Raw genomic sequence first — 26,822 nt, forward strand, 5'->3', positions numbered from 1 at the left:
ACATTTTTTAAATTGAGAGATGCTTCTAAGCCAGTTCATTGAGTACATAATATTTATAGTACAGAGGATAGGTCATTTTTAGAGTTAGATGTTGATCAAATATAAATGTACCTTTACTAATTATAATGTTGACAAGACTAAAAACATTGTTCAATATTTTTCTGAATTAATGTGACCACCAGATAAGTTGGAGAGAAAGTAAGGTTACAATGAACATGTTCTTGAGAGCATCTCAAATCAGAGCCTCACTGACCAACTTGGAGCCGAGCAAGTTTGTAAAAGGTCAGCCTAAGTACCATAACCTTAATGCATAGCTTGTTAATGTCTTGTGTGCTCATGTTCACATGTAAATATCCATTTGCTTTTGATTTATATCAAAGGAAACAGTAGAAAGGGGCACTGGGGTCATCTAGTGTGTCTATGTGTAACACCTAGCCTGCTCTAACAGTGGATCTTGCAGTCAGCAGTAGGTTTGGCCACATCAGGTGGATACTGAGGAAACTAGATGTTAGTCTTACCTATTGATAGATGTTTCTTCAGCCTAGGTGTGTGCCTTCTCTGTCTCTTGATATGGTGGTGGTGTGAGAGCTGTACAGGCTCATACATACGCTGACTTTGCAGCATATCTATCTGTTCTGGGCTTGGTTCCCAGGCACCGCATCCAGGGAAGTAAAAGCTTATACGGATGGCTGGGAAGGTATTGGAAGTCAACTTTACAGCCAGGACTGTCTTATTAAGAAGATGGAGGCCTCACTCCTGTAATTATTGTCTAGAGAAGGAGGAGGAGCAGAAGTGTACACAGCAAACCCCAAGACCTCTGCTGGGGAAAGCTGTCTGACAGGACCCAGGTTCCTGCTTCACCTGCAGCAAAAGCACCTGTGAATCACACTTCCTCCACTAGTTACTAAGTGGGTCACTGGGCTGCCAAGGCATCAGAATCAGGCTTTTGATGTTTTCTCAGTGATATGCAGGTTCCTCACTCCTGAGAGAAAAAAGCCTTCTAGCAAAGTGGGAAAAAGTCTGATGTTAATTTCTTAATGTAGTGTTTGAAATTAGTAAAGATTTCTGCTTATGTCTTACTGACATTTTTCTGGCAATAACTGTATTTTTCCATTCTTGTGTGCATCAGCATGTCTTCCTTTTCATTGCCTCACTTTATAAAACCAAAGTGATACTTTTCAGATTTCCTATAGATTTAACAGCTAGTTTCACTGAGATGTCTGAGCTGTACTCACATATGATATTTTTTATTAGGCTGGATTCTGTTTTACAATGTTGGTGTTTTATGTGAGCATTTTTATAAGCTTCTTGCTACATTACTACTGCTAGTATGGACAGAATAAGTAGCATTTTATTCAATCATTTATTTTTATATATATGTATAAAGTATAACCTTAAAAATAACAAGACATTCCGCTTGGACAATTGCTTTATTCAGTTAGTGCAACTACTACAATAAGGTCGGCAACAACAACAAAATAAGTAGGGCAGGAAATTCTCTATGAAGTGGACATAATTCACATCCAGGGAGATTTATTTAGGCAGTTGAGTCCTGGAAACCAGAGGAAGCACAAGCAGAAAGGTACCACTGGCCTTGTATGGTAGTCAGCTGATGTACACATTCATTTTTAGCTTGGTGCGAGGAGGGTGCAACTGAAGTTGTCCTATAGGAGAGTCATATTACAAAATAATGTTTGTTGCATACAAAGCACACACTACAACAAAGACTTAAGAGACTCCCCATCAGGACAAAACGAAGGTCTTTTCCATCCTGTTAATTACTGCCTTGTCAGTAGTTCTGAGCCGTGCTCCTCCCCTCCAGGCTTGCAGCAAGGGAGCTGTGCTGCCGATTTGGCACTGTGCACCTGCAGAGCTCTTAACCCATGAGTCCATCCTGAAACACAGAGCTTTTACAAAAATTCTTGCTTATCTCTGGACCCTGTGTTTTACCTTTTAAGAGTGTACACAAGTAATTGTATGGAATATAAATCAAAGCCGACTGGCTGTTGTGCTCTGATCTAGTACTTGAACATACATTTCAAGGTTGGTACAAGTCAGGCGATTCTACCTTGGTTCCCTCCACACTTGATTTGTACCAGTGCTGTCTTCAGCCTTTTGTCTAGGCATTATGCAGAATTTCAGAGCATGCTTAGACCTACAGAAAACCCTGGCAGGTCAGAAGGGGACTGTGAAGAAGACAGCATGGCTTTTGGATGATTTTTCTTGCCAAGGCAGGAATTGAAAAGAGGAGTTCCATTGCTGGACTCTGTGGGCAAATAGGAGTACCTTGCTGGGAACTGTCCCTCACTTCCCTGTGCAGTGCCGAAGTAGGGAGGGGAGAGCAAGCAGGATGATGAGCACTAAGCTGCTGATGGTCTGAAGTAAGGTAAGTGGCAAAATTCAATTCAAGCAAACCAGAAAGAACATGGACTGGAGTGGAAAAGACCTGAACTGAGGAAAGACAGTTTTATGAGAGTGGGAAAAAATGTTTCAAAGGTGCAACCTGGACCAGTAACAGATTTTGTCTCTTTCTGGGTGACTGTTGCCAGGGACTGCAGAAATTACTCTGAGGTACTTAAAAGTCCTAGGGTGACTAAGATAATCAGTGCCACATGAGTGTGATAAAGACATCCATAAGCGCAGTGTGGGACAAGTGGCTATTCAGAGCAGATGACAAAGGTAGAAGATACTTCGGCACTCCCAGGGTACAGCTTCAAGTGTCTGCTTAGGCAAGATGAATGTATACGAAGAGGAACGAGGAAGAAGCCTGGCCGCTCACCCCGGTTGCCGGCAAGCCGAGGGGCAAACCCCCGGGGGACTCCGCTTCCCAGCAGCCTCCGCGCTGGCGGGATGGCGGCAGGCGGGCGGCGCGGGCCCCGGAAGCCGTTACTGGCGGCTGAGGCAGGGCGCTGACAGGCTGCCCGCGCGCCCGGCCGCAACGGTAGCGTTCGGTCCTTGCTGGGGGCGCACAGGTACAGCTCCTCCTCCGCGTATGACCAGCTCGGGCAGAGAAGCTTTCCTAAGCGGCCCTCAACACGAAACCACTTCATTCCTTTCTTATTTTCTCACTTATCTTTCCACATGAACATATTGATTCGTGGTTTTACCAAGGGCACTGGAACAAGAAAGGTATAAAGGGCTCGGGTTTGCACTGAGGGCGCTGACATTTGGCATCCACCACCGAGCTAACGGTGCTGTGTTCTCCTCTGCCACACCTGTCTTCAGGTACTGCTGTCACTTCCCAAGGACACAAAAAAACCCCAAACGTTTTTCTGTAGAAAAGTGGTATTTTGCAGTACCTAGAAAGCAGGGTCGATTGGTGTCCAATATGTATGCTGACTTCCCTGCTTCTCCTCGAGTAATGGCATTAGTTCAGAGACACACAGCGTTGATTCCTTAAACTGGATCTACCAAGGCTGGTCTTGCATTGTTCCCGACCTAGCCTGGAAACGTTTTCTGGCAGAAGCAGTATACAAATAGCCAAACAAAACTCTCATTCACTTTCCTGCTTTGTCTCCAGACATAATCATGTTTTAATTAAATTACCTTACCCAGTGAATAAAAGCACAAACCACGAATTATATTCCACAGGGATTTTTTCCACAGCCCATTCTCCTGTTCAAGGACTTCTAGGTGGAACACACACACACACAACTGTGTGAGCCTCGCTGTGAATACTCTAAGGATTAATTGAAGGAACAGGATGGAAGGAAGAGGAGAGTGTGAGTAAAATAGCTGGTTTATATTTGTATCCTCAAATGTCAGTTCATTACCAAAGTTAGAAATCAGCTGATGCAGGAAACTTATTAGGGCTTCATTTAGAACGCGTATTTCTTGAGAGACAAAAAAGAATCGCCTTGTGCGGCTTACTCATCCAACACAAATGTGCCACATTTTACAGCATGCTTTGGGACATGAAGTAAGGAGAGTTTTCTTTAGGGTGCAGTATGTTCAATACTCTAATTCATTTATCTGCATTTATTGACAATTGAAAGCAATGAGGACTTCCCTATTCCTCAATGCTCTATTGATAGTCAGGTCCTGTTATTTGCATGGTTTTTACAAGCTTTGTTTATTTATTTGGCAGCGTTATAAGTCAAGCAAAATTAAATGATTGGGGGAAGTCACACCTACAGTCCTTTGCACAGAAGTGCACTTTTCCTGTGAATTTAATGCTTGTAGCTGCATCCAGTTAGCAGGTGACTCAGATCTCTGTTCCCATGTTCATCTAGGATGTAGTTACCTGCTTCTGTGATTGAGAGAGATATACAGTGCTTGGGACGGTCCCATGTGCCAGCTCTGCTGGCTGGCAGGCTCGTAAGTGCTGTTTGGAGCATTCACGTCATGGAGCTCTGCTGAAATCAGGCTGAAGTCACCAGTTGGTTCTGTATGAATCCCTGGGTGGCTTCTAGAGTGCCCTTTGCCTTGCAGTGAACAGCAAGGTTGTAATTTGAGTGGTATAACTCAGAAGGAAATTCCAGAAGTAAAATATTCCATTAATTTGTACTAACCTAGAGTGTTAGTGATGGTCAAAAGGTCACAGCATCTGAGTTGTGGTTGGAACACAGCTCTGGTGCTGAGAGGAAGACTGCAACACCTGCATATGAGGAAGGCAGCGTATGTTGGTTGGTTAGTGTTGCTTGTTTGATCTCCCTAGCACTGGCAGCATGTCATCCATGTCATATTACAGTGCTATTAGGAAACACGTTGAAACAAAGGAAATTTTGAAATGTAATTAAAACAACAAACAACAATTGCTGGAAAAAATTGCCATCATTTGTATTATCTCCACAGGCAAAATTTGATTGCCAGTAGGTCAGTCTTAGTCATCTATAGGCACTCTGTTCTACCTCATTGTACAGCAAATCTTGTGGGTATCTGAGGTTCTCCTTGTGAAGTAAGGTATGGTGCTTACATGAATTAGATATGTGTCTGTTCCTGAGAATTGCTATGCCCATCTCTTCTCATGCCCCAGCCTGATGATGGCATATGGTAGTGGTGGCACGGTTCTGCTGTCCAGTCGTTCCCCTGTCCCATCACCCTGAGCCTGCCGATGCTCTAGTGCCAGAGAAACCCAAGTGTCTGCTATACAACTGCAAGTTGGTGAAGTCATTCTAGAAATTAAGTAACTTTATCAGTTTTTCGAGGTCTGGCTCTCCCCATTTTGCACCTTCTGTGAAATGCTACCAGCTCCGTGCTGCATCCTGCAAAAAATATCCGCCGATCTTTCCCCTTCCCCTCCAGTTCTTACCGTTATTTCACAGACACCCTTTGGTAGGAGGAGAATTGTTTACAAGGAGGTCCTAAGAAACTCCCGTAGTGAATCTGGCACTGAGTGCTCCGCTCCGGCCACGGCCAGGTTTGCAGCCGCCCCTGACAGCAGCCCCCGGCACCGGCCCTGTCGCTGTCCTGCCTGCCCTCCCCCGGCAGGTAAGCGCTGCCTGAGGGAAGCTGCTCCCCGGAGTCCATGCTCTCAGAGGAAGGAACTTCCCGGGCTGCCTTGGTGTGACTCCGCGGTGCAGGCACTGGCGAATAAATGGACTGGTGCGGGGCGGCGGGCGCGGGGACCCCGCGGCGCCCCAGGCCCACTGACCGCGCTGGGGGGCGGCGCATCCGCTGCGCCTTTAACGCGTCCGCCATGACGCGGGCGGCGGTTGGTGCGGGCCAGGAGCCAGGCGGGGCTGCTGCCCGGTGTCAAACTGAGCCGCCTCACAGCGCCCCGCTGCCGGCGGGGGGGGCGGGAGCTGGGGCTGCGCCGCTCCGGAGCAGCCTCTAGCAATGCTTTGGTTTAGTTGCTCCTAGGTAGGTTTTTCTGTCTTACTTTACCCCGCTCCCTCCCGGCCAAAAAATGACAATGCGGTGCAGTGCTGCCTGGCGAACGTTTTCGGAGATGCTTGTAAAATGGTGAACGCGTGTCACGCCGTCCCGGGCTGCCGTCTCCTCGCCCGCCGCAGGGGAAGGAGAATCCCGGGAACTCCCCCCTCCCGCGCCTGGGTGGCTACGCGGGGCTGCGGACTCTGCGGAGGTACCCTGCCCCGAACCGGGGTAGCTGCCCGCGGTCCTGCGCGGCTGGGCGAGGGGACCTTTCGCAGGCAGGCTGGTGTGGTTGCCGTTTTGATGTCACCTCAGGTGAACCACGAAGTGATTAAGGGAATGCCTTGAGTTATTTGATCAGCGGTGCAGGCAAACGCGTCTTTTCGATTAGTTTGTTACTGTCTTCTTGGTGTTTTACATGCTGCTAGCTGTATAATAAAGGGTCTTTTAAATATTTTTAAACAGCACTATTAATTGTTATTCTCTATTTTTGCAAAGTTTCACTCGAAGAACACGTTTTCCCTATCCAGTACTGCCCAGAGTTCTGTGACATTTCGCTGTCATCCATTAATGTTACAGCAAGAACATCCTGAGTCCGTGGTCAGTTCTTTAGCAGTCTCTGAAACAGAAATGGCTCATTTGAGAACAGAAAGAAAAGGCTTGGGTCGTTGTTGCATGTTCTGTGAAGTGATGGGAGAGCTGTGTGGAAAAGGTACTCCAGAACACTGCAAGGGAAGGGAAAAAAAGTGGGTTTTTTTCCTGCGTACATTTTAGGTTCTCCGGCACACTCTGCATGTCACAGAAGCAGCTGTGTTAGTGCAGGAGGAGTAGTCTTATGTATAAAATACTGGTTCGGGCCTCAGGAGTTTGATGCTCAATTGGTAATTCTGCTTACCAGCTTTGTGCGTGAGATGGTTATAAGTAATTTTGTGCTCATCTGTTTCCTAAATTCACCATTTGTAAAACAAGGCTATGGACTTCAAAACCTCTCATAGGAGAAGATCCTACATATGTTTGGATCCTCTGTGTAGCTGGATGAATGAAGGTGTAATAAGCTCATCTAGCTGTCTATTGCATTTCACTTGATGTGTGTGAATATATAGTTTGACCATAATTTTATTAATTTCAAAAAGGATCAGATATAACATTACCCTCCTTGATTTTTCAGGCATGAATTACTTACTGTGTTTGAAGCACAGGTCAGCTTTCCCTAGTTCATTAGCTATTAATCAGCTTTGCTGGGTTTCTGAAGAAAGCAGTCTTTGATGGCATCTTTACTCAGGCGGAAATATGGTTGTGTTCCTGTAGCATGCTTTTTTTTTCTGTTACATGATGTTGTTCTTTTTATACTACCAATAATTAAACACAGCTTTTTTCCCCCTTTATTGATCAGTGGCTGAAGTAAAAGAAACCTCTATCCTCCCCATGCTAACTGTTGACATGGAAAACAAGGAAAATGGCACTCTGGATGTCAAAAAGTAAGTGAATCTATAGTGTGAAGTTTATGCAAACAGCACATGGATTTTGACTGTAGTTTTTCTTTGACTTAATACAGTTGGCAGTGGTGGGCACCTCCATCTTTGCTTGTTCAAACCTTCCCTGTTCTCAGTTGTATTTCAGCTTCAGAAGAGTCATAGGCACTGAACTGACTAAAAGTGATATGTGTGAAAACTGTATAGCAGTTAGGGGTATACCTTTCTCGTTTCAACCAAAGACTGAAATGAGTGGTAGTACTGTAACTAGTATTCTGCCTCTTCTTATCTGGCTTCGGCTGAACGAGTGCCTGATGAGCAGAAGTCTGTAGAAGTCTCCTTGCTGCAGGAAAGACATACAGAGAGACAGACATGTCATTTTCTGTGGACCACACGGCCATCTAGAACTAAGAAGTAGTAGCAGCAGCATATGTCTTTTGTGTCAGTTCTCTTCTGAAGCATAATTTTAAGCTGTTTGCTGGAGAATCCCTAAGCTAATGGGTTTCTTCTTCACACCTAGGATAGGAATAAGACAGACACATGGTGTGCACTGCTGTACAATTTTCATTGGTGCAGCAGGTTGCAGGCTGAAGGACAGAAACTGTTTCAGAGGCACTTCTTTATCAAGTCAGAAATTCTTAAGTTACAACTAGCAATTCCAAATGAAGTTATGATCTGAGAAGTGGAGTTCTGTGTGGGAATATTTGACCTTGCTGCTTTAGGGTTATAAAAACCATACTGGGATAGATACATGCATATATAGATGTGGGGCTGAGTGATAGGTTGGACTGGATGATCTTGGATGTCTCTTCCAAGCTTATTGATTCTGTGATTCTATGCTTCTAAGTGTTTTTTTAAAAATCACCAAAAAAGAGTTTGTAGCCTGTCTTCTCAAAGTGCAGTGCTTCTGCAAAGCTGCACATCATTCTTCTTCAGATCTCTTTACCACTAGCCTTCCAAGGAAACTCGACAACGCTTAGTCTCCCAGGCATTAGAGAAATATAAGTAACGATAATGATCACTTCAGGATTCTGATAAAACACCTGATGATGACACAACATCAAAAGATCTGATGGCAGCCATTAAAATCAGCATGCTCCCCTTCACTTGAGATACTGGTTACACCACAGCAACATAGAATGCAGTCTTCTGGTTTTTGACTGTGATTAGACAATATCGTGTATGTGCCTCAGAAGCTACCTTCACTTGGCAGCCTTGCTTCTACAATGAGGACTCTGTGGTGGGAGGAGAAGAGAAGCAGTCAAAGCAAGGACGATTTGTGTTTAATCATTTTCTCCTGAAGCTTTTGCCATAAAGGCTCAACTACTAATTGTGAAGGTGGCTTTTTAGAACTGAGAGGGAGCTATGGTTTCTAAATGAGTGCATGGAGTATGTGTGTACAAAAATCTGCAAAGAAAGAATTTAGCACTTTTTTTGCAGTGGTTATAAATAGCTTGGGTAAAATCTGTCGCAGCTATATCCTTTCAAGCCTTGCTGCTTCTGCCACGTGGTGGCAATAAAGGCACAGGGATGGTGGCAAAAAGCAGGCAAGCTTAATCTTTAGTCGGTATCAGTGCATCTAGTATGTTGTTACAAAGTCTAAAATGCCAGTCCTTTTAAGATTTTGTGGCATCGAGGACCAGCTATACCATGACTCTTTTGTGTTCCTCGTTCTTGTTTAAAGAATAGAGCCATGTGGAAGAGCAGGACAGGAAGGAGAGTATTGGAGTCTAGAAGCCAAATGAGCATCTGTGTGGTAGATGGGTTAAAATTCAACCAGCCTCCCAGTAGTCTGCCACATACTATTGAATCATCTGCAGCTGTGGAAATTTGCTTAAGTGCAGCATGATGCCATTCCTTAAGTCAAGAACTTTTAATTATTTCCTGTGATCAGTTGATGACTGAGGTAGAGCTCCTGAAGCCATTGCAGTTGAGCCTGGGATGTGGGTGGACTAAGTTGTAGTTCTCTTCTAGTAAAAGATGAGCTAAATGAAGAAAAAACACATCTGGGCTGAAGTAGAAGGTTGTGTCAAGGAGTGTTTGAGATAATATCAGCTTAAATTTTTGGGAAGTAAGCAAAATATAGCTAGAAGGTATTTAACCATATTGAATATTTTATTTGCTCTTTGGGGAAGAATCAAATTCTTTAGAATTTATTATGTTGTTTCTTTTGTGCTTTTTTAAGTATGTAATTGTTGGGAGTTTGTTTAATTTTAAGGAGAAGTTCAGTCATTGAAAGTGACAGCCTGTGTCTTAGGGAAAATGCAAGAGAGTTATGGTCAATGGGATGGAGTCTAGTTGGAGGCCTGTAACTACTGGGGTCCCACAGGGGTAAGTACTGGGACCAGTTCTGTTCAATATATTCATCAATGACCTGGCTGAGGGCACAGAGTGCATTGTCAGCAAGTTTGCTGATGACACCCAACTGAGTGGAGTGGCTGACACACCAGAAGTCTGTGCTGCCATTCAGCAAGACTTGGACAGGGTGAAGGGTTGGGCAGGGAGAAATTTAATGAAATTCAACAAGGACAAGTGTAGAGTCTTGCACCTTAGAAGGAACAACCCCAGATATAGTATAGGTTGGGGACTGACGTGTTGGAAGGCAGTGAAGGGGAAAAGGATCTGGGATTTCTAGTTGATAGGAGGTTGACCATGAGCCAAGAATGTGCTCTTGTGGCCAGGAGGGCCAATGCCATTCTGGGGTGTATTAGAAGAGGTGTGGTTAGTAGGTCAAGAGAAGTTCTTCTGCCCCTCTACTCTGCCCTGGTGAGGCCACATCTGGAGTACTGTGTTCAGTTCTGAGCTCCCCAGTTCAAGAGGGGCATGGAACTGCTTGAGAGAGTCCAGCTCAGAGCCACAAAGATGATTAAGGGAATGGAACATCTGTCTTCCGAGAAGAGACTGAGGGAGCTGGGGCTCTTTAGCTTGGAGGAGACTGAGAGGTGACCTCATCAATGATTATAAATAGGTAAAGGATGAGTGCCAAGAGGATGGAATCAGGCTCTTCTCAGTGATGCCCAATGACAGGATAAGGGGCAGTGGGTGGAAGTTGAGGTGTAGATAGTTTAACATGAGGAGGAATTTTGTTTCCCTGTGAGGGTGATAGAACACTGGAACAGGCTTCTCAAGGGGGTTATAGAGTCTCCCTCTCTGGAGATATTCAAAACCCGCCTAGATGCATTTCTGTGTGATCTGGTATAGGTGATCCTGCTCTGGCAGGGGATTTGGACTAGATGATCTTTTCAGGTCCCTTCCAGCCATCCTGTGATTCCGTGATGCATTGTGAGTCTCTAGGGCCAGAATTTTGTTGCCACATACATTCCAAGAGTTAAGAGAGGAGAACCTTGGGACTTCTACTTGGAGAAACATGTGTAAGAAGTTACTTCTTTTGAGGTCTTGCTCTTCATCCTCCTAAATTGCTGTAGGAAATGCAATCAAGTTCACTGTGTCTTTTTTACCACGAATCTGCAGATACACAAAGGTTATGTGAGACAGAATAATGGCAGACTGATGATTAGAAATGCAGGATAAGGATAGAAATATAAATGATTGTTTGTTTGTGCCACTGTGAAAAGCAAATGTCAGAGGTCAGTCAGAGAATTCAGTCTGATAGTGCTTAACAAATGTTTTCTCAGATTCCTAGTTATTTGAAAAGTCCTCAGGTTTGTCCAGAAATGAATCCAAAAACAGTTTGTCGAAATTTTCTGTAGTGAGCAAAATTAGTGCTGAGAGGAGCATTGGTGCTTCTCTTGTTTGTTTGTTTGTTTTACAAGGTAAAGATGGTTTTCATTAGTTTGTGTTGCAAGGAAACACACTCTCATCTGGGAAAATAATTAACATGCCACAATTCTCTGTAAGTCCATGGTAGTTGAAAACAAGTGGCAATCTTGAAAGACAGGGATTTGGACCTTAGTCGCAGTAGTCTTTGTTGTCCAACTGTTAAATGCAGCACAGGTGCAGGAAAAAGTCCTGACCAATTACTTCTGGCTGATGTGAAGATCATATACTTTCTTCTTTTCTGAAGAAAGTGGTATCTTAGCTGTCCCCAGCATCAGTTCTTTCAAGTGGAAGATAACAGGACTGTTGAGGCAGGAGATGTGTATCAAAAGGTTACTTTTCCAGGAGGAAGAAAGGAGAGAATCTACATGGAGTATGCATAAATAACCAGTAGATGCTCTGCACACATTTAGTGATTACTTGTCTGGATTTGCACTTTCCAGTTCAGTAGAGAATGGGAGACCTCCAGATCCTGCGGACTGGGCTGTTATCGATGTTGTGAATTATTTCAGAACAGCTGGATTTGAAGAACAAGCCAATGTGTTTCAAGAACAGGTAAATCTGACAGCCACCAGTTTCTCACATTCCTCATTTTCACCACAGACCTGGTTATATATTGTTAAATAGGAGTGAAAATCCCACATTAAAAGGGGGATTTTAATCTGTTACTGAATTCTGATCTTTGAGTAATAGTATTGTTCTACAATGCTGCAAGGTGTGGATAATGGGTTGGAATTTAAAATGGTCATCTGAAAGATGAGGAATCAGATTTTCTAGCTTGGACTCAGTCTCCCTGTGTGATTAACTCAGTTTCACTACCTTGTAATTTAAAACATGAATGGTGATTCCCTTCTTTCTTAGTGTGTTGAACTTGGCAGTGCAAGTGAACAGGGAAAAGGCAAGGTGGCAGTAAAGGGGAATATTCTGTTCAGACAGAGAAGCATATGTTTGTAGGACTCAGTCTGAAGAAGAGGTTGGGTTTTCATTTCTGGGTCTTGTAACTGGTGATGCTAATCAGTGGCATTTTTTGGTAGATATCTTTAAGCAGAGATCTTAACAGTCTCGTGGCCCCTTGTAACTCACCTGTCAACATACTGGTGTGGTGTACTGGTGGAACAGGATAGGGAAGTTGGCTTACTTGGCTTACAGTCTACATATTTCATAGAGAAGGAACCTGCATCTCCAGGTTGTCACTTCAGTACCTTCTTGGATAAGTCTTGATGTTTACATGTGTCTGTTAGGAAATTAGTTACCAACACTTGTATTTAGCTATAAAAATAGGTGGCTTCACTTTCCAAGGCACTGAGGTAGGGCTGGTTAGTGGCAGCTTTGCTGGGAAACTACATGTAATGTGAAATAACATTACTAGTGGTCAGGTTAATTTTGCTGACTCTCAGCAGCTGGACAATGAAATCCCATCTGATTGTAGTATAACAGTATCTAAATTTAGCTCTTGTTTCTCAGTGGTGAAAAACTTGGCATTGGGCAATTCTGGTGCAGGGAGAGAGAGGCTCTTTCTGCATCTGCTACAACATTTTCAGAATTTGAAAACAGACAAAAAAATTGTTTACGTGCACCCATTCCTTAATACTAGCACCCCTGTCTCCTCAAAAACCCTGGAAATGTGGCTTAAAAATAACACCCAGGCAAAGTAATTGTGGCCTCTGGGATTTTTTTCCTTAGACTGACAGATACCTCTAACTTTCATCAAGTATCTTAACCTCTCTGCACCTTAGCTGGCTTGTCAATAACACTGCAGTAATTACTGCTGATCTTGCAGCAGCAAGGTGAGGCTAACTCATAAGTTTTGGCAAAGCAATTTGCAACATCCTGATGAAAAGCAGTGTAGAAGTAGAGTGTAAAGGTTTTATTAGTATTCTATAGTGAGGCAAGTGGCTTCAGGAAGGTAGCTGAAGTAAGCTGCTTTTTAGCAATGTGTTGCCAGGGCTCTGCTAGGATAGCCCTGGACAGAAATGTGCCTGTGATTCTGCTGCCAGCTTCACTTTATGCCAAAGCCTTGGAGAGAGAGGCTGACAGCTGCCACCCGGATGCAGCCAGAAAGTGCAGGACAGTCACAGTAGAAGTCATTGCCACTTCCTTCCTCCTCTATTCTGTTAGCAGCAGGAGGAGCAGCAGCCAGTGTCCAATTCTCCATACCAGCTCTGCCAGCCCATTCCCTGTCTGCACCAGGAACAGCCCCATGAGCAACAGTGGCAGTGTTCTGCTTCCTCTACTGTATTCCCTGGCCATTAACTTAACTCTGTGTACTTATGATATTTGTTATCATGATGTCTCAGGCCTTCCAGGTATGGCAGTACAGCCAGGTTCACTCTGAATCCTTAGTCATCCTCTGTCTAGAGACACCTGCTGAAGCTGTGGCCATCTCCTTTTTTCTGTCATTTGTACTGCAGCTTCCCTGGGCCCCAGAAACCTAAATTAATTTGTTCTGCTGTTGCTCTGAATATGTACTGGAAGGGAAAAGAGTTCACAACTGGTGAAGGAAAGTATTCTGTTTCACCTACACACTGGGAAACCGTTTTCCACTGAACTGCTTCAGTAGGAGTAGCACTGTGCTTTCCTACAAAACATCCATAGTCTAGAATGTAATCATACTGTCTATTATTACATTCAGATTTTATTCAACAGTAACTGAGTCCACATTTTCTGTTGATTAACCTGAATATATCTGGACTTACCAAAGCAAGTGATTCTGTGATTTTTTATTACAACATTTTAAGGAAAGAGAGGACATTTTAAGGACTGTAGAATGTTGGGTTTTTAAATTGTATTGTGTTGGTAAAAAGTCATGATTATACGATGATTATACATTAGTCTTTGGAGTTCCACTGATTTCAGCAAGTCAGAAGAGCTCACTGATGAAAACAGATTCCACTGTTGCCCAATAACAAAAAAAAACCCTGTAACATCAGCATGCAAATCAGACAAGCCACAAAGTTTGGGGCACAGAATGATGAAAGAGAGAGGCAAACCAGATGCAAGATGAGGGTGTGGATATCTTCAAAGAACTGCTGCCTGCCTGTATGTGGCTGTGGGACCAAACCCCACAATGACTATGACAAATCTACAGAAGCAGGTTTAAGTGGAAAACTAAGAAGAAGTGGAAGAGGTAAAGCAAACAATACAAACAAAGATAAAACTCTTGAATTCTGAATAGGTAATTGCCCATTTCTACCCAGATACTTTTAAAGAATGAGTTTTCTATTCAATGGAAGCCTTAGTATTTACTAGCATTTCTAGGATCCATAGGGAACCCTGTGGAAGAAGAAGGGAAAGGAATAAATGCTTTTCACCTGTTCTTCAAGTTTGTCCTGCACCAAGTACTGGATTTACTCCATTTGGATCTTACCAAGCTGGAGGCTGTTCTTCCTCTGTAGCATTGTTGAACAGCAGCAGAAGAGGCATCTTCAGATCAGTCATAGCAATGAGCTAAGTTCTCACTGGTGTCAAAATTCCCACAGAAAGAATTGTGATGAATGGAAAAGAGAGGATAGAAACTAGTTTTAACCATTAACTTTCTCAACAGTGGGCAGTGGAAGGAGGCATCTGCTATATTTGGGTAGAAAATGAATTGCATTTTTTTTTCTTTTAGAAATACTGTTATATTTCACTCTCTGATGGATTAGCAGTCATCTCTTGGGGAGATTGCAAAGAAATGCATCTTTGACCATGTGGTGGTTGTTCGTATATTTTGTATTTGTGAACTTTATCCAACTATAAGAGAGAGCAGTCTGGAGAAATTCATGTTGAATTCTGATATAAATCTTTTTGTTTTCACATTGACTTGTAATCAAGGACAGGATGTCTGACATTTTCAAGACAATATTTAGTATTTCTAAGCAAGATGCTGCAGTGGGATAAATTGATGTGTGATGTTCATAGTCTTTATAAAAATACAAAATTCTGGCAATATATTACTGTGGAAAACAATAATATTTGCAAGTATTTCAACTGGTTATTGGCTGTTGATAGTAATCAAACATTTAATAGGGGGGATTTTTACTAAAAGTGAAAAACAATTGCAACAGCAGAGTGAAGTCCAGTGCAGGAGAATGCCATAAGGCTATATACTGCGCTGGGCTATGACAACCTCATGAGGTTTGGCAGTGTTGTGAGATACCAGTCAATGCATTGTTGTATAGCTGTAGCTCTGTAGCTCCTGCTTCCTGAGTAGTACAGTGTGACTGAGCTGTAGGACTGTGTAAAGGAAAGGATAGTCCCATGTCTAAAATGGAGATGGGAATTGAGAGATATGAATTCTCTCTCTTCCATTTTGACCTTTGAAAAATCATTTATAGGTATTTTTCAAACATAAAGCTTTTGAGGTAGGAAAAAAACCTCCAAAGCCTAGAGGATTTCTAATCTAAATAGGTTAGAAAGCCAAATCTTGAAAGGAAAAAAATCCCAAACATATCTGTGATTTAGCAGTGAGTATTTTGAACAGGAGCAAGTAGAGGTGGTTGAGACCTAAGCTGGAAGGTTGCTATTAGCTGCTTCTGTTGTAAGTGAAGGAATAGAAGTCCTCTCATAGTGTTTAGCTTCACAGTTAGGCCATTCTGAAGTTTCTGACTGCAGGAAGGCTGGGTTTTATTCCCTCCCTACTCCCAGATGCATGGAAAGCTTGGCCTTTTAAAGAAGGCACCTGAAGTTATTAGCAGATACTGACTGGTCCAATGGCAATTCTTCTGAAATGCACTTCATACAGTCTTCTCCTTAAAGGATATCCTTCTCTTTTAATTTGAAACAGATTTACAGGGAGGGTATTTTGAACTTAGATTCATTGGATTGTGTGTGACTGAACAGTGCTTACACCTTAGCACAGGTGGGCCCTTGAAAAGCAGACAGGAAAGTTTAGCAGCTACAAACATAATGTCAGGAAAGCAAACGATACTATTTATTTTCTTATTGATCTTCTGTAATAGTCTTCCATTTGTTGCATGACTGTTCTCATCTGTTAGACTTGTACATTTGTCTTTATCAACTCTTTAATTCTTCTTATAGGAAATTGATGGCAAATCATTACTGTTGATGACAAGAAATGATGTACTGACTGGACTTTCATTAAAACTGGGGCCTGCGCTGAAAATCTATGAGTATCACGTAAAACCTCTACAGACACAACATCTAAAGAACAACTCTTTATAGCAAATTGTCTAATTGGGGCCATGTTGTGCCTCAAACAATAAATAAGCAATTTGGTTTCATGTGATGGAACTTTGTAAAGAGAGAATATATCTATTAAGAATTTAAACCAAATTACAATATATATCCTATTGGATAGAGTTGGCAATGTACTATATACTGAGTCTGAACTGAGAGAGGTAGTGTCTATTTTTTAGGTAGTACATAATAATTTCTCATTTAGGAAGTATCAGTGAACATGTTGAGATAGCTACATCACTCTATCAGCAACAAGGGGAAGGTATGTCATTTTCATTTTTGAGCCATACATATTCTTGATTTCATGAATTGAAATAACCATGCCCCTTCATCCCAAATAATGCATATTTGGGAGAGAGAAACCAGTTAAAAGAGGGTTTTGGTTACACTACAGACCTGCTAAAATTGTTACTACTTAACAATTTTAGGATGGGACTCACACTTGCCAACTCACCCTTTTTTGCAGAGGGTCCTATTTTGACCTTATTAAGGTTTATTTGTGGTATGCTGCAATGTTTAAAGCTGTACATACAACTTAACATATCCCCTTCAGTACCAGCAGGCATTGCTGACAGACGAAACTGGGTTGTGCATTTTTGACCTTATTAAGGTTTACTTGTGGTATGTTGCAATGTTTAAAGCTGTACATACAACTAACATATCCCCTTCAGTACCAGCAGGCATTGCTGACAGGTGAAACTGGGCTGTGCATTTTTTGCTGTCCTTAAATTTTCAGCTTGTTTTCACCTGGTTTTAGTAGTAGCTGTATATAAAGTACAGTTGGTTTTTAAAATTTTGTGTTGTTTTGCCAAAGAAAAAAAGAATAATTTTATTGCCATTTTAATTTATAATAACTTGTTTTCCAACATTATGCAGAAACTTGTAAAAATAGTAAAATTCTGCACATTTTTAATATTGTCTGTCATTGTTGTAATGGTCCATTTTTGGGGTTATTTTAGTGCTTAATGGTTTGAATACTTGCTTTGAAAAATGAAGGAAGCTGTCTCGTCACCATACATCTCTGTTAAAAGAGAGTCTTGTCCAGTCTGTTTGTACCAGTTCCCTATTTGATAGGTTGCTTGCTATATCCCAATAAAGCATTGCTTATATTTGGATTCAGTTTACAGATCTTTCACTTTTTCTGTTTCTTTGTTGTGGTGTATTTGAGCTCCTGATTTTCTTCTTTTTCCCATTAAAAAGGTATCCAAACCCACTTAATTTTCTATGCTCTTGTGGTTACTTTTAACACCACCTACCAAGATATTTTAAAATTTCATTATTTTTGCTTTTTCTTTCCTGGTGTTACATATTGCTGATGGAGAAATCCTGGTCACAGTTAACCAGTAACATCTGTGCTTCTCATGTCTTTCTAGAGCTGTCAGTGGTGCAGAGGCACTGTGCTGGCCCTGGTACAGCAGGGTGATTTACCCCAGAACACCTGTGAGGTAGTCCACAGTTGAAGATAAGCACTGTCTGGGCTCACCATCTTCTTCTCTGACCCAGAAGGTTTTGAGTGAAATTTCAGTGTGGTGTTTCATCTGTGAGGGTAGGTGAAGGAATTGAGAAGAAAGAAATAAGCAGGAGAATGTGGTGAAAGTGGAAATTATATGGGAGGAAATAATGAGAGGATGCAGCTGAGAAGGGAGAGAGTGCTTTCTGCCAGGTGGCAACAGAATGCAGGGAGAGGAAGGAGAAACTATTGTGATCTTCTGCCTTTGCTTCTGCCATGGCCAAGTGAGAGGTGGCTGCTGATGCTACAGCAGTAAGAAATTTGCTTAGGGTTTCTGGTGTTGAGATTTGAGAAGAGATAAAGCCACAAAAACAGCTCACAGTGTATTGATATAATACATTAACTATATACAGCAGCACACTTTGCACGGTACAACGTATTTATTCGGAATCTGAGACAGGGATGTATTCACCATTTCTCTGCCTCTTGTGCTCACTTCACATATCAGTCTGTTAGCAGCAGGTTTGTAAGTCACTGTCTGAACTATATTTTATTTATAGTTTGGTAGTGTCCAGAGATACCTACTGGGAGTAGGATATCTTCTGGAAGAATAGGTTCAAACAGAAAGCATTGTCCCTGCCTTGGGGAATTTTCGGGTACAGTCTGTATCAGCTAATTACAGGCTGCAACTGAAATGTTATGCATGAAACTCCTTTTAATAGAGAATGATACATGTTTATGAAAAGGATTATGTGAAGCAGCTGCATGTAGCAGTCTGAAACTGCCTACCAGTCCTGTAGAATTATTGTTGGAGAATACATCGTGCTATGTTGCTAAGGGATGAATTGCATATTCTCCACCTTCTCCTTTTGCATCTTTGGTTTGGGGTTGACACATTTAACTCTGCATCATCCATAGATCTAAAAAAAATAAAATATTTATTCCTGAGGGAGTAAGAACCTCCACTGTGCAGCCCTGAGTGTGAATTTGGCAATTGCTGGGCATTGTTCTTTCTTTCAATATGTTTAAATGAGCAAATGAATTGCATTCAGAAACATCCATATTGTATTCCCCTTTTGATCAGCACTACTAACTGGCTTGTGTAAACAGAGGCCTAACAAAGCTTGCTGCAAGTGTGAAAGGCAATTTGGAGGGTGTTACTCAGAACCTTAACAATTTTCTTTATTGCCTCTGATCTTTATGTTAGTTTCCTACTGTGAGCTTTTGGCTTTTTTCGCTGCTGTTTTCATTGTCCAGGTGACCATTCTGGCATTGTGTGTTACATTCTCCTTGAACAAAAAAAAAAAAAAAAAAAAAAAATTTGAAAGAGACTGGAGGGTTTGAAAGAGGAAGTTAGAGCCAGATTATTTTTAGCTACCATTCCTCTTGCAGAAAACACAGCTGCTGTTGAGATGAGGAAGCAACTGATAGGCATTACTGGATACTGTGTCAATACTGCAGTTCTGAGAACTGCAAAGCTATGCAGGAATTTAGTTTATAACGTGCCCTTAATGTGCCTACAGCTAGCAAAGTCCTTCTTCCTTAAAAGCCCTCCCTGTGCTTTGAGTGGCAGCTAAGCTGCCAGGTGTCTGACTGCCGATGTGACACTGGGTGCGAGAATGATGGTGGTCTCAGGGCTGCAGGTTTCCTTGCTTTCACACCAGACCAGCAATTTAGAGCCACTTTCTTCTCCTGGAGGCAGCTTAAAGGAGCAAAGCAGCACTCAGCTCCCCAGCGCTGCTGCTGGTCAACAGCAGAATGGAGAGATGTGCTGCAGCCAAGGCCCTCCCTTCTCTTGCCCTTTTGATAGCGCCACCAGTACACATCTATCAGAGTCTTTCATAGCACTTAAAAAAATTTCTGACTGTGCTATAGTATGCCTTTTTGGTATGATGGTTGTGAAATATGTATCGGCACTTGTTCATCAGCTCTGATGTTCACTTTCCTCTCGAGCTGTAGACACATAGTGCATAGCATGTTATGTTTCCATCCGAATGTAGTGCCATGTACCACACATAAAGCACACATAAGGCAGCTGTCAGCAGAGTATGTAGACTTTGGCTGTTAACGGTCTACCAAGGTCACTTTGTCTACTGGTATCTCCAGTCTCTGTCTCCTATTGTTCTCTTTAAAACAGTTTGTTCTAATGTGTCACTTTTTATCATTTTATTAAAAATTCTCTGCTCTTACAATTCCAGGACAAGATTTGGTAGCTTTAACAAAGGGAGTAGCCACCCATGCATGCATCACTCCTGGTTAGAAGTAGCCCAGGCAAATTGTCACATTAGGCCCTCACTGTCAGTGATTGTTTACTAAATGAACTCTTCTCTCTTTTCACTGCTGTTTTTAACATGTTCAGACTCTACCAAGTCCTTTTCTTCTTTTTAAAAGGTAGCATTTAACTGGTCTGTTATCTTCAACACTCCTCTTTCTACTGTCACACCTCAATTACAATGACAGTTACTTGAAAAGCAGAGAGTCTTGCTTTCTGAGTCCAGTGGGAGGTACAGATGTATTTCTCCCTCTCCTTTTTTTTAATTTGAAGGCCAAATCTGAGCAGGAACAAAAAAATCATTATCTCATTTTATGTCCGTTCTGGTTCTTTACTTCTCGGTCAGGATAGAAGTGCCTTACCTTCCTGGAGTGAGTTTTGCCCAATAAGTCATATGGGGAATCAGTTGACTATAAACGTGCTTGTGAGCAGTGCAGCTGTCACTCAGTAGGCCAGGATGAATGGAGCGGTGCAGAGAAGAGTCTACTCTCACCTTCACCTCAGGTACAGTTTACATAGGCAATGGGCTTGTGATGATGGCAATGATGGGCTTCATCTTCATCTAACAGGTATTGGTGCTTGGAGAGCCTATTTATGTCCAGTTTCATCACACTAAAAGTCTCCATATACCTTCACCTCTGCGTTACACAGTTTTGACAGCATCCACCACCAAGAGAGGTGCAGATGGCAATGGCTGTCATTAGCCACTGGCAGCTTGCAAGGGCAGTCTCTATTGGAGCAGTGGGCAGATTGATTTAATAAGTATCTTTCATTGCTATTGGGAAAGGGTGTGCTATTTTCAATATATATATAACAAAGTCATTAAATTATTTTTTCTCATCCCCTATAGGGAATTGTTTGATTTAGTCATGGATCCCAGATGGATATTCAGCTTACTCCCAGAATAATGTTAGCTGGTAGATACTGTAAATATGGGGATTGCAGCTGTAATCTCAAACACCTGGAGAGCCCAAGAGGAGCACCACAAAGACTATAAGTGACCCTTGGTCTCCATGTGAAAGTTTTATTGCTAGTGGAGGCTGATGGAGAGTGCTGGAGACCAATGTTGTATTTATATGCTGCAGTTGTGAGCATCTTTGTTACAGGAGGAGTCAGCAGTTACAGCTGCTGTATCATAGCTGATCTGCTGATAAGGCAACAACAAATGTCACTGGCAGGCATGCACTCATCTCAAGATGTTCTCTTCCACTTTTCAGATGATTGCTATAATCCAGCAGCCCCTCTATAAACACTGTGCAGTACTTGCTGTGTTGAGAATGTCCCTGACTTTGTAGCAGCTAAATCCTTTCCAAAAAAAAGGCAGGGAAGGCTCATCTTCTGCACTGATGGCTGCTTCAAGAGTAACATTGCTTTGTTACTTTCTCTTGTACTGGTGGATTGCAGCACAAAGAAGGAATTACAGTAAGGGACTTGTAGTTCAGCTCCTTTCCCAGATGGTGGACAAATGTGGTGGGTGGAAGTGGGTGCATGCCTTTTCTACTTCCTCCCTCCTTCCTTCTGTTTGCCTGGCCTTCTCTACCTGGAAATATGCATAATCTCAAATATTTAGAAACACTGCAGAAGTGCATGGCCATTAAAAGTTGAGCTCTTGTCTTTTCCAGTTAGATGTAGATGTTAATGTAGGAATCATGCCTAATGACACTCTTGAGAGGCTTCCCTCAGTACTCGGCCAGTCTGGTTTCTGCCATTATGTTTCCTTCTTTAAAAGAAGTTTCTCTACCCTTAACTTTCTTTTTGTAATTTTGAGTGTGTCCAGTATTGTTTGGTTTGAGTTTTTGTTTTCAGCTCTGAAGCAGCCGGACAGGAGAAAGACTTGTTGCCATTGATTATTTTCTGTTCTCTCCCTTCTTTGATTTGCTTAATATTTTAGCTATCGTTATATTCCTACCTGCTCTTCTGTCTCTCTTGTGTTTCCTGCTTATCTTCTAGTGCTTCTCTCCTGCTCTGTTACCTTATGCACCCATTCCAGGGTGGTTCCCCTGTGCACTTCCATCTGTCCTGGGCTACAAATGCCTGTCCTCACAGGACAGTGTTATCTGACTTGTTATGGTCAGCTAACAGGACTTTTGCTTCTGCCTCCCTGGTCTGTGAAGTGCTCCTCTGGGTCTTTCTGGTAGGCAGCAATAGGGTCCGCACACTCTTTCCTGGTTCTCTCCAACACTTGTTTTATTGTGAGCATGGCAGAAGTGAACTGTTGTCTTGCTATGTAATTTGGGATGGATCTTGAAGGGAACATGGCAGGCTTGAATTCCAAGTAGCCAAGAGTTTGCAAGTCTACAATGAAACTACATAGTGACTAACCCCAGCTCATGTTTCTTACTTGACTGCCATAGGTCAGTCATACACCAGCTGATCCAGCAAGCCATTTACACATGTATATATATATATGTATGTATGTATACTTAGGGAACTAGAAGTGTGTGCATACATTCAGGCCCGTGTATGTGTCTTTGCCATTCACAGCAGGCTGAGAAAGGAATGTTTAATCTCAGAATCAGAAAAAAGTTTACATCTTAATTATAGCTTACTTGTGTTTTGACTTTTTTTATACTATAACTGGAGACATTTCATGGATTTCCTTTCTGTATACAGCCATGTGCTTTCCAGAAGTGGATGGTTGGCTGTTATATGTACACAAATAGTGGTATTCTAACTTTGAAAGTATTTACACTGAGATTCTAGCCAGAAAGGGGTTTTGGGTCACTTTAAGTCAGGTCAGTTGAATTTAGAATGCTGTATTCTGTATATGAAGCAGATGAGGCCCTCTACAAACAAAGAGAAGCTTCATGCTCATAGGCCCTGGTCCTCATGGGGGACTTGAACCACCCTGACATCTGTTGGAAGGACAGCACAGCACCAGCAATCTAAGAGATTCCTGGAATGCACTGATGATAACTTCCTCCTCCAAGTCACAGAGGAACCCACAAGGAAAGTTGCTATGCTGGACCTCGTCCTCCCCAACAAGGAGAGGCTGGTGAGTGAAGTGAAGCTGAAGGGTAGCCTTGGCTGCAGTGACCATGAAATGGTAGAGTTTGAGATCCTCAAGTCATCAAGAAGGGTGCATAGCAAAGTCACTGCTCTGCATTTCAGAAGAGCAGACTTCAAACTCTTCAGGGACCTCCTTGGCAGGTTGCTATGGGAAAAAAACTCTGGAAGGGAGTGGGCCCAAGAAATCTGGTCAGTATTCAAGAATCACCTCCTCCAGGCCCAGGAGCAATGCATCCTGAAAAAGAGGAAGGCAGGTAAGAACACCAGGAGGCCTGCATGGATGAATAGAGAGCTCCTGGACACACTTATATGCAAGAAGAAAGAGTGGAAACAAGGACAGGTAACCTGGAATGAATACAAATAAATTGTTCATGCAACCAGAGCTCAGGTTAGGAAAGCTAAAGCACAGCTGGAACTAAATCTGGCTAGGGACATTAAGGGGAACAAGAAGAACTTCTTCAGGTGTATTGGTGAGAAAAGGAAGGCTAGGGAGACTGTGGGACCCTTCCAGATGGGAAATGGAAGGCTGATGACAAAGGATATGGATAAAACTGAGGTGCTCAATGACTTCTTTTCTTCAGTCTTCAATGGCAGGGGCTCCAACCACAATGTCCAAGTTCCAGAGGGCAAAAGTAAGGACTAGGAGAAGGAAGATCTGCCCACTATAATTGAAGACCACATTTGTCAGCACCTAAAGAATCTGAACGTGCACAAGTCCATGGGGCCTGAGGAGATCCACCTGAGGATCCTGAGGGAACTGGTAGGTGAAGTTGCTAAACCTCTGTCCATCATATTTGAAAGGTCATGGCAGACTGGCAAAGTTCCTGCTGACTGGAAAAGGGCAAACATAACATCCATCTTCAAGAAGGAAAAAAAGGATGACCCCAGGAACTACAGACCAGTCAGTCTCACCTCTGTGCCTGGCAACATCATGGAGCAGATCCTCCTGAAGGCTGTGCTAAGGCAAATGGAAAAGAAAGCAGAGGTGATTGGTGGTAACCAGCAATGGCTTCACCAAGGGCAAATTATGCCTGAAGAATTTGGTGTTTTTTTGTGATGAAGTCACAGCAACAGTGGACAAGGGAAGGGCAAATGACATCATCTATCTGGACCTGAGTAAGGCATTTGACTCTGTCCCACATGACATTCTGGTCACGAAACTGGAAAAACACAGACTTGCTGGGTGGAGCACTGCTGGATAAGGAATTGGCTGGATGGTCACATGCAGAGAGTAGTGATCAACAGCACAATGTCCACCTGGAGACCAGTGGCATCCTTCAGGGGTCAGTGCTGAGACCAATGCTGTTTAACATCTTTGTCAGTGATATGGACAGAGGAATTGAGTGCACCCTCAGCAAGTTTACAGATGACACCAAGCTATGTGACACAGTTGACTTGCTAGAGGGCAGGGATGCCATCCAGAGGGACCTGGACAGGCTGGAGAGGTGGGCCCAGGCCAGCCCCATGACATTCAACAAGACCAAGTGTAAGGTTCTGCACGTGGGTCAGCACAATCCCAAGCACAAATACAGGCTGGGTGATGAATGGCTGGAGGGCAGCCCTGAGGAAAAGGACCTAGGGGTCTTGGTTGATGAAAAATTCAACATGAGCTGGCAGCTCAGACAGCAACTGTGTGCTGGGCTGCATCAAGAGAAGTGTTGCCTGCAGGGCAAGGGAGGTGATTCTTCCCCTTTACTCTGCACTCATCAGACCCCACCTGGAGTACTGTGTGCAGTTCTGGAGGCCCCAACACAAGAAGGACATTGAACTGTTGGAGTGAGTCCCAAGGAGAACCATGAAGATGATCAGGGGGCTGGAGCAGCTCTGCTATGAAGACAGGCTACAAGAGTTGGGGCTCTTCAGCCTGGAGAAGAGAAGACTTCGAGGAGACCTTGTCATAGACTTCCAGTATCTGAAGGGGGCCTACAGGAAGGCTGGGGAGGGACTGTTTATAATGACAGGATGAGGGTAATGGGCTTAAACTGGAAGCAGGGAGATTTAAACTAGATGTTAGAAAGAAGTTCCTTACAGTGAGGGTGGCGAGACACTGAAACAGGTTGCCCAGGGAGGTTGTGGATCGTCCCTCCCTGGAGGTGTTCAAGGCTAGGTTGGATGAAGCCTTGAGTGAACTATTCTAATGGCAGATGTCCCTGCCTAAGGCAGGGGATTGGAACTAGGTAATCTTTGAGGTCCCTTTCAACTTACACCATTCTGTGGTCTTAGCAAGATCATAAAAGCAAGAGATAAAAAAGGAAAACAAATCAAAACAAAACCCCACCAAACCCCAAGAAAAACATACATACACAAAAAAGTGCCCAAACCACCAAAACAAACAAACAAAAGAATCCTACAACAACTTGAAAGTTGGCTTGTAATAGTTAATAGAACCTGACAGGTTTAAACATGTGTTAGAAACCTGGTAGCCTGACTATATACATACACGAGCAGCAGACATATCACTCGTAGTGGCCCTATCTATCTGCTTTAGATATTGACTAATTTACACACCATTTACACTTCTCAGGTTGGAAGGGACCTCAGAGATCATCTACTCCAACCTCACATCTCTCAGCTAGATTTGGTTGCTCAAGGCCTCATCCAACCTGGCCTTGAACACTCCCAGGGAGGAGGCATCCACAGCCTCCCTGGGCAGCCTGTTCCACTTGTTTATAATCCTTTCTACACGCCTCATTAAAACACAAATGTAACTTTTTGCCTTTTGCTGTAGATAGTCTCCCATGCCCTGCCTTTTAGCCATGTTTGGGGTGTTTTTGCCATTTATTTTAGCCATGCTTGATCCTCTTAACTAGCACATTTTATATATGTGACGTTAGAAGGGCACTGAGCAGCAGCAGCAGCTGAGAAGGATTGTGGTTGGACTGTCCTGGACAGCTATCAGAATTGAACAGAAAGAGAACCTGAAAGAATTGGATGTTAAAATGTTTATGTACTTGAAGTACCCTGTTTCTTGGCAGGAGGCTTCAGGCCCTGTAAACTACTAGGATATAGCCCCAGACCAGCACATTCATGTTATCAGCAAGATGTACTTTAAATTGCAGTTTTATTATTTGCTAGCTGCTGCTCATTTTTGTCAAGTGTGATTTCATCAGCAGGGCATCACAGCTGCCTCCCAGTAGCACACAGTAAGCAATTTGAATAGGTCCTCAGGACAAGAACTGGGAGGAAAAAAAAATAAACAATGCAAGTTCATTGTAGAGAGTGAATGTAGTGCAGCCAGTGGGTCAGGTTTCAGTCAAGTCTGAGCCCCATCTTCAAAAATGAATGATGCTGTTGTTATCTGAATATAAATGGCATGTGGAAAAGAGAGACTTATTCTGATTGCCTGAGTGCTTTCTGCCCATGTAAGTGACTCAGATTTGCAGTGCTGGAAGAGGATGTGCTGAGATGCCTTTAAAGACTTAGTGAATGTCTGTAGTCTGGAGGTTTTTAGAATTCACATTGCATGAGTGTATATGTGTACTTGTTGCCACAGTAAAGCCTAAATAAACAACTGCTTGCTGCTTTGTGTCCTCATTCTGCCACAAAGGTTATGCCACTACTACCTTCCAAGCCCACAAATGAAGCACAAATAGTAACAAAGCAAACTTTCTGCCTAGTGCAATACATTTCTCCTAAGATGGAAAGGAGGTGGGCTGTGAAGGTCTGCCTTCTTTAGAAAGATGCAAATGGTGAAATGCTTAGTAAAATCCTTTTTCATCTATTTTTCCATTTATTTGCTGTCATTTGGATCCAGACTGTCCCTTACTGAAGGTAAAACTGGCTGAACTAAAGCGTTTCTTTTACTCACAATGTTTGCATTTATAGATCAGTAGTAAATGGGTTTGCTTCT

At 42.8% G+C, this 26,822-nt stretch overlaps 1 protein-coding gene across 3 annotated transcripts; it reads left to right on the forward strand.

The window, feature by feature from the left end:
- Nucleotides 1–5,671: 5,671 nt before the first annotated feature.
- Nucleotides 5,672–17,454, forward strand: SAMD13 (sterile alpha motif domain containing 13). Of its 3 annotated transcripts, XM_064148310.1 has the most exons (5): nucleotides 5,672–5,802; nucleotides 6,313–6,526; nucleotides 7,208–7,292; nucleotides 11,507–11,618; nucleotides 16,083–17,454. In XM_064148310.1, exons 2-5 carry the CDS (start codon nucleotides 6,385–6,387, stop codon nucleotides 16,224–16,226), a joined length of 483 nt encoding a protein of 160 aa, XP_064004380.1. In that variant the 5' UTR covers nucleotides 5,672–5,802; nucleotides 6,313–6,384; the 3' UTR covers nucleotides 16,227–17,454. The 3 variants fall into 3 exon arrangements, with proteins under 3 accessions (XP_064004380.1, XP_064004381.1, XP_064004382.1); XM_064148311.1 differs by lacking the exon at nucleotides 6,313–6,526; XM_064148312.1 differs by lacking the exon at nucleotides 5,672–5,802 and having other exon boundaries at nucleotides 6,390–6,414.
- The last annotated feature ends 9,368 nt before the right edge of the window (nucleotides 17,455–26,822 follow it).

This window comes from Pogoniulus pusillus, chromosome 8 (assembly GCF_015220805.1).
Source record: "Pogoniulus pusillus isolate bPogPus1 chromosome 8, bPogPus1.pri, whole genome shotgun sequence".
NCBI classification, from domain to species: Eukaryota; Metazoa; Chordata; class Aves; order Piciformes; family Lybiidae; genus Pogoniulus; species Pogoniulus pusillus.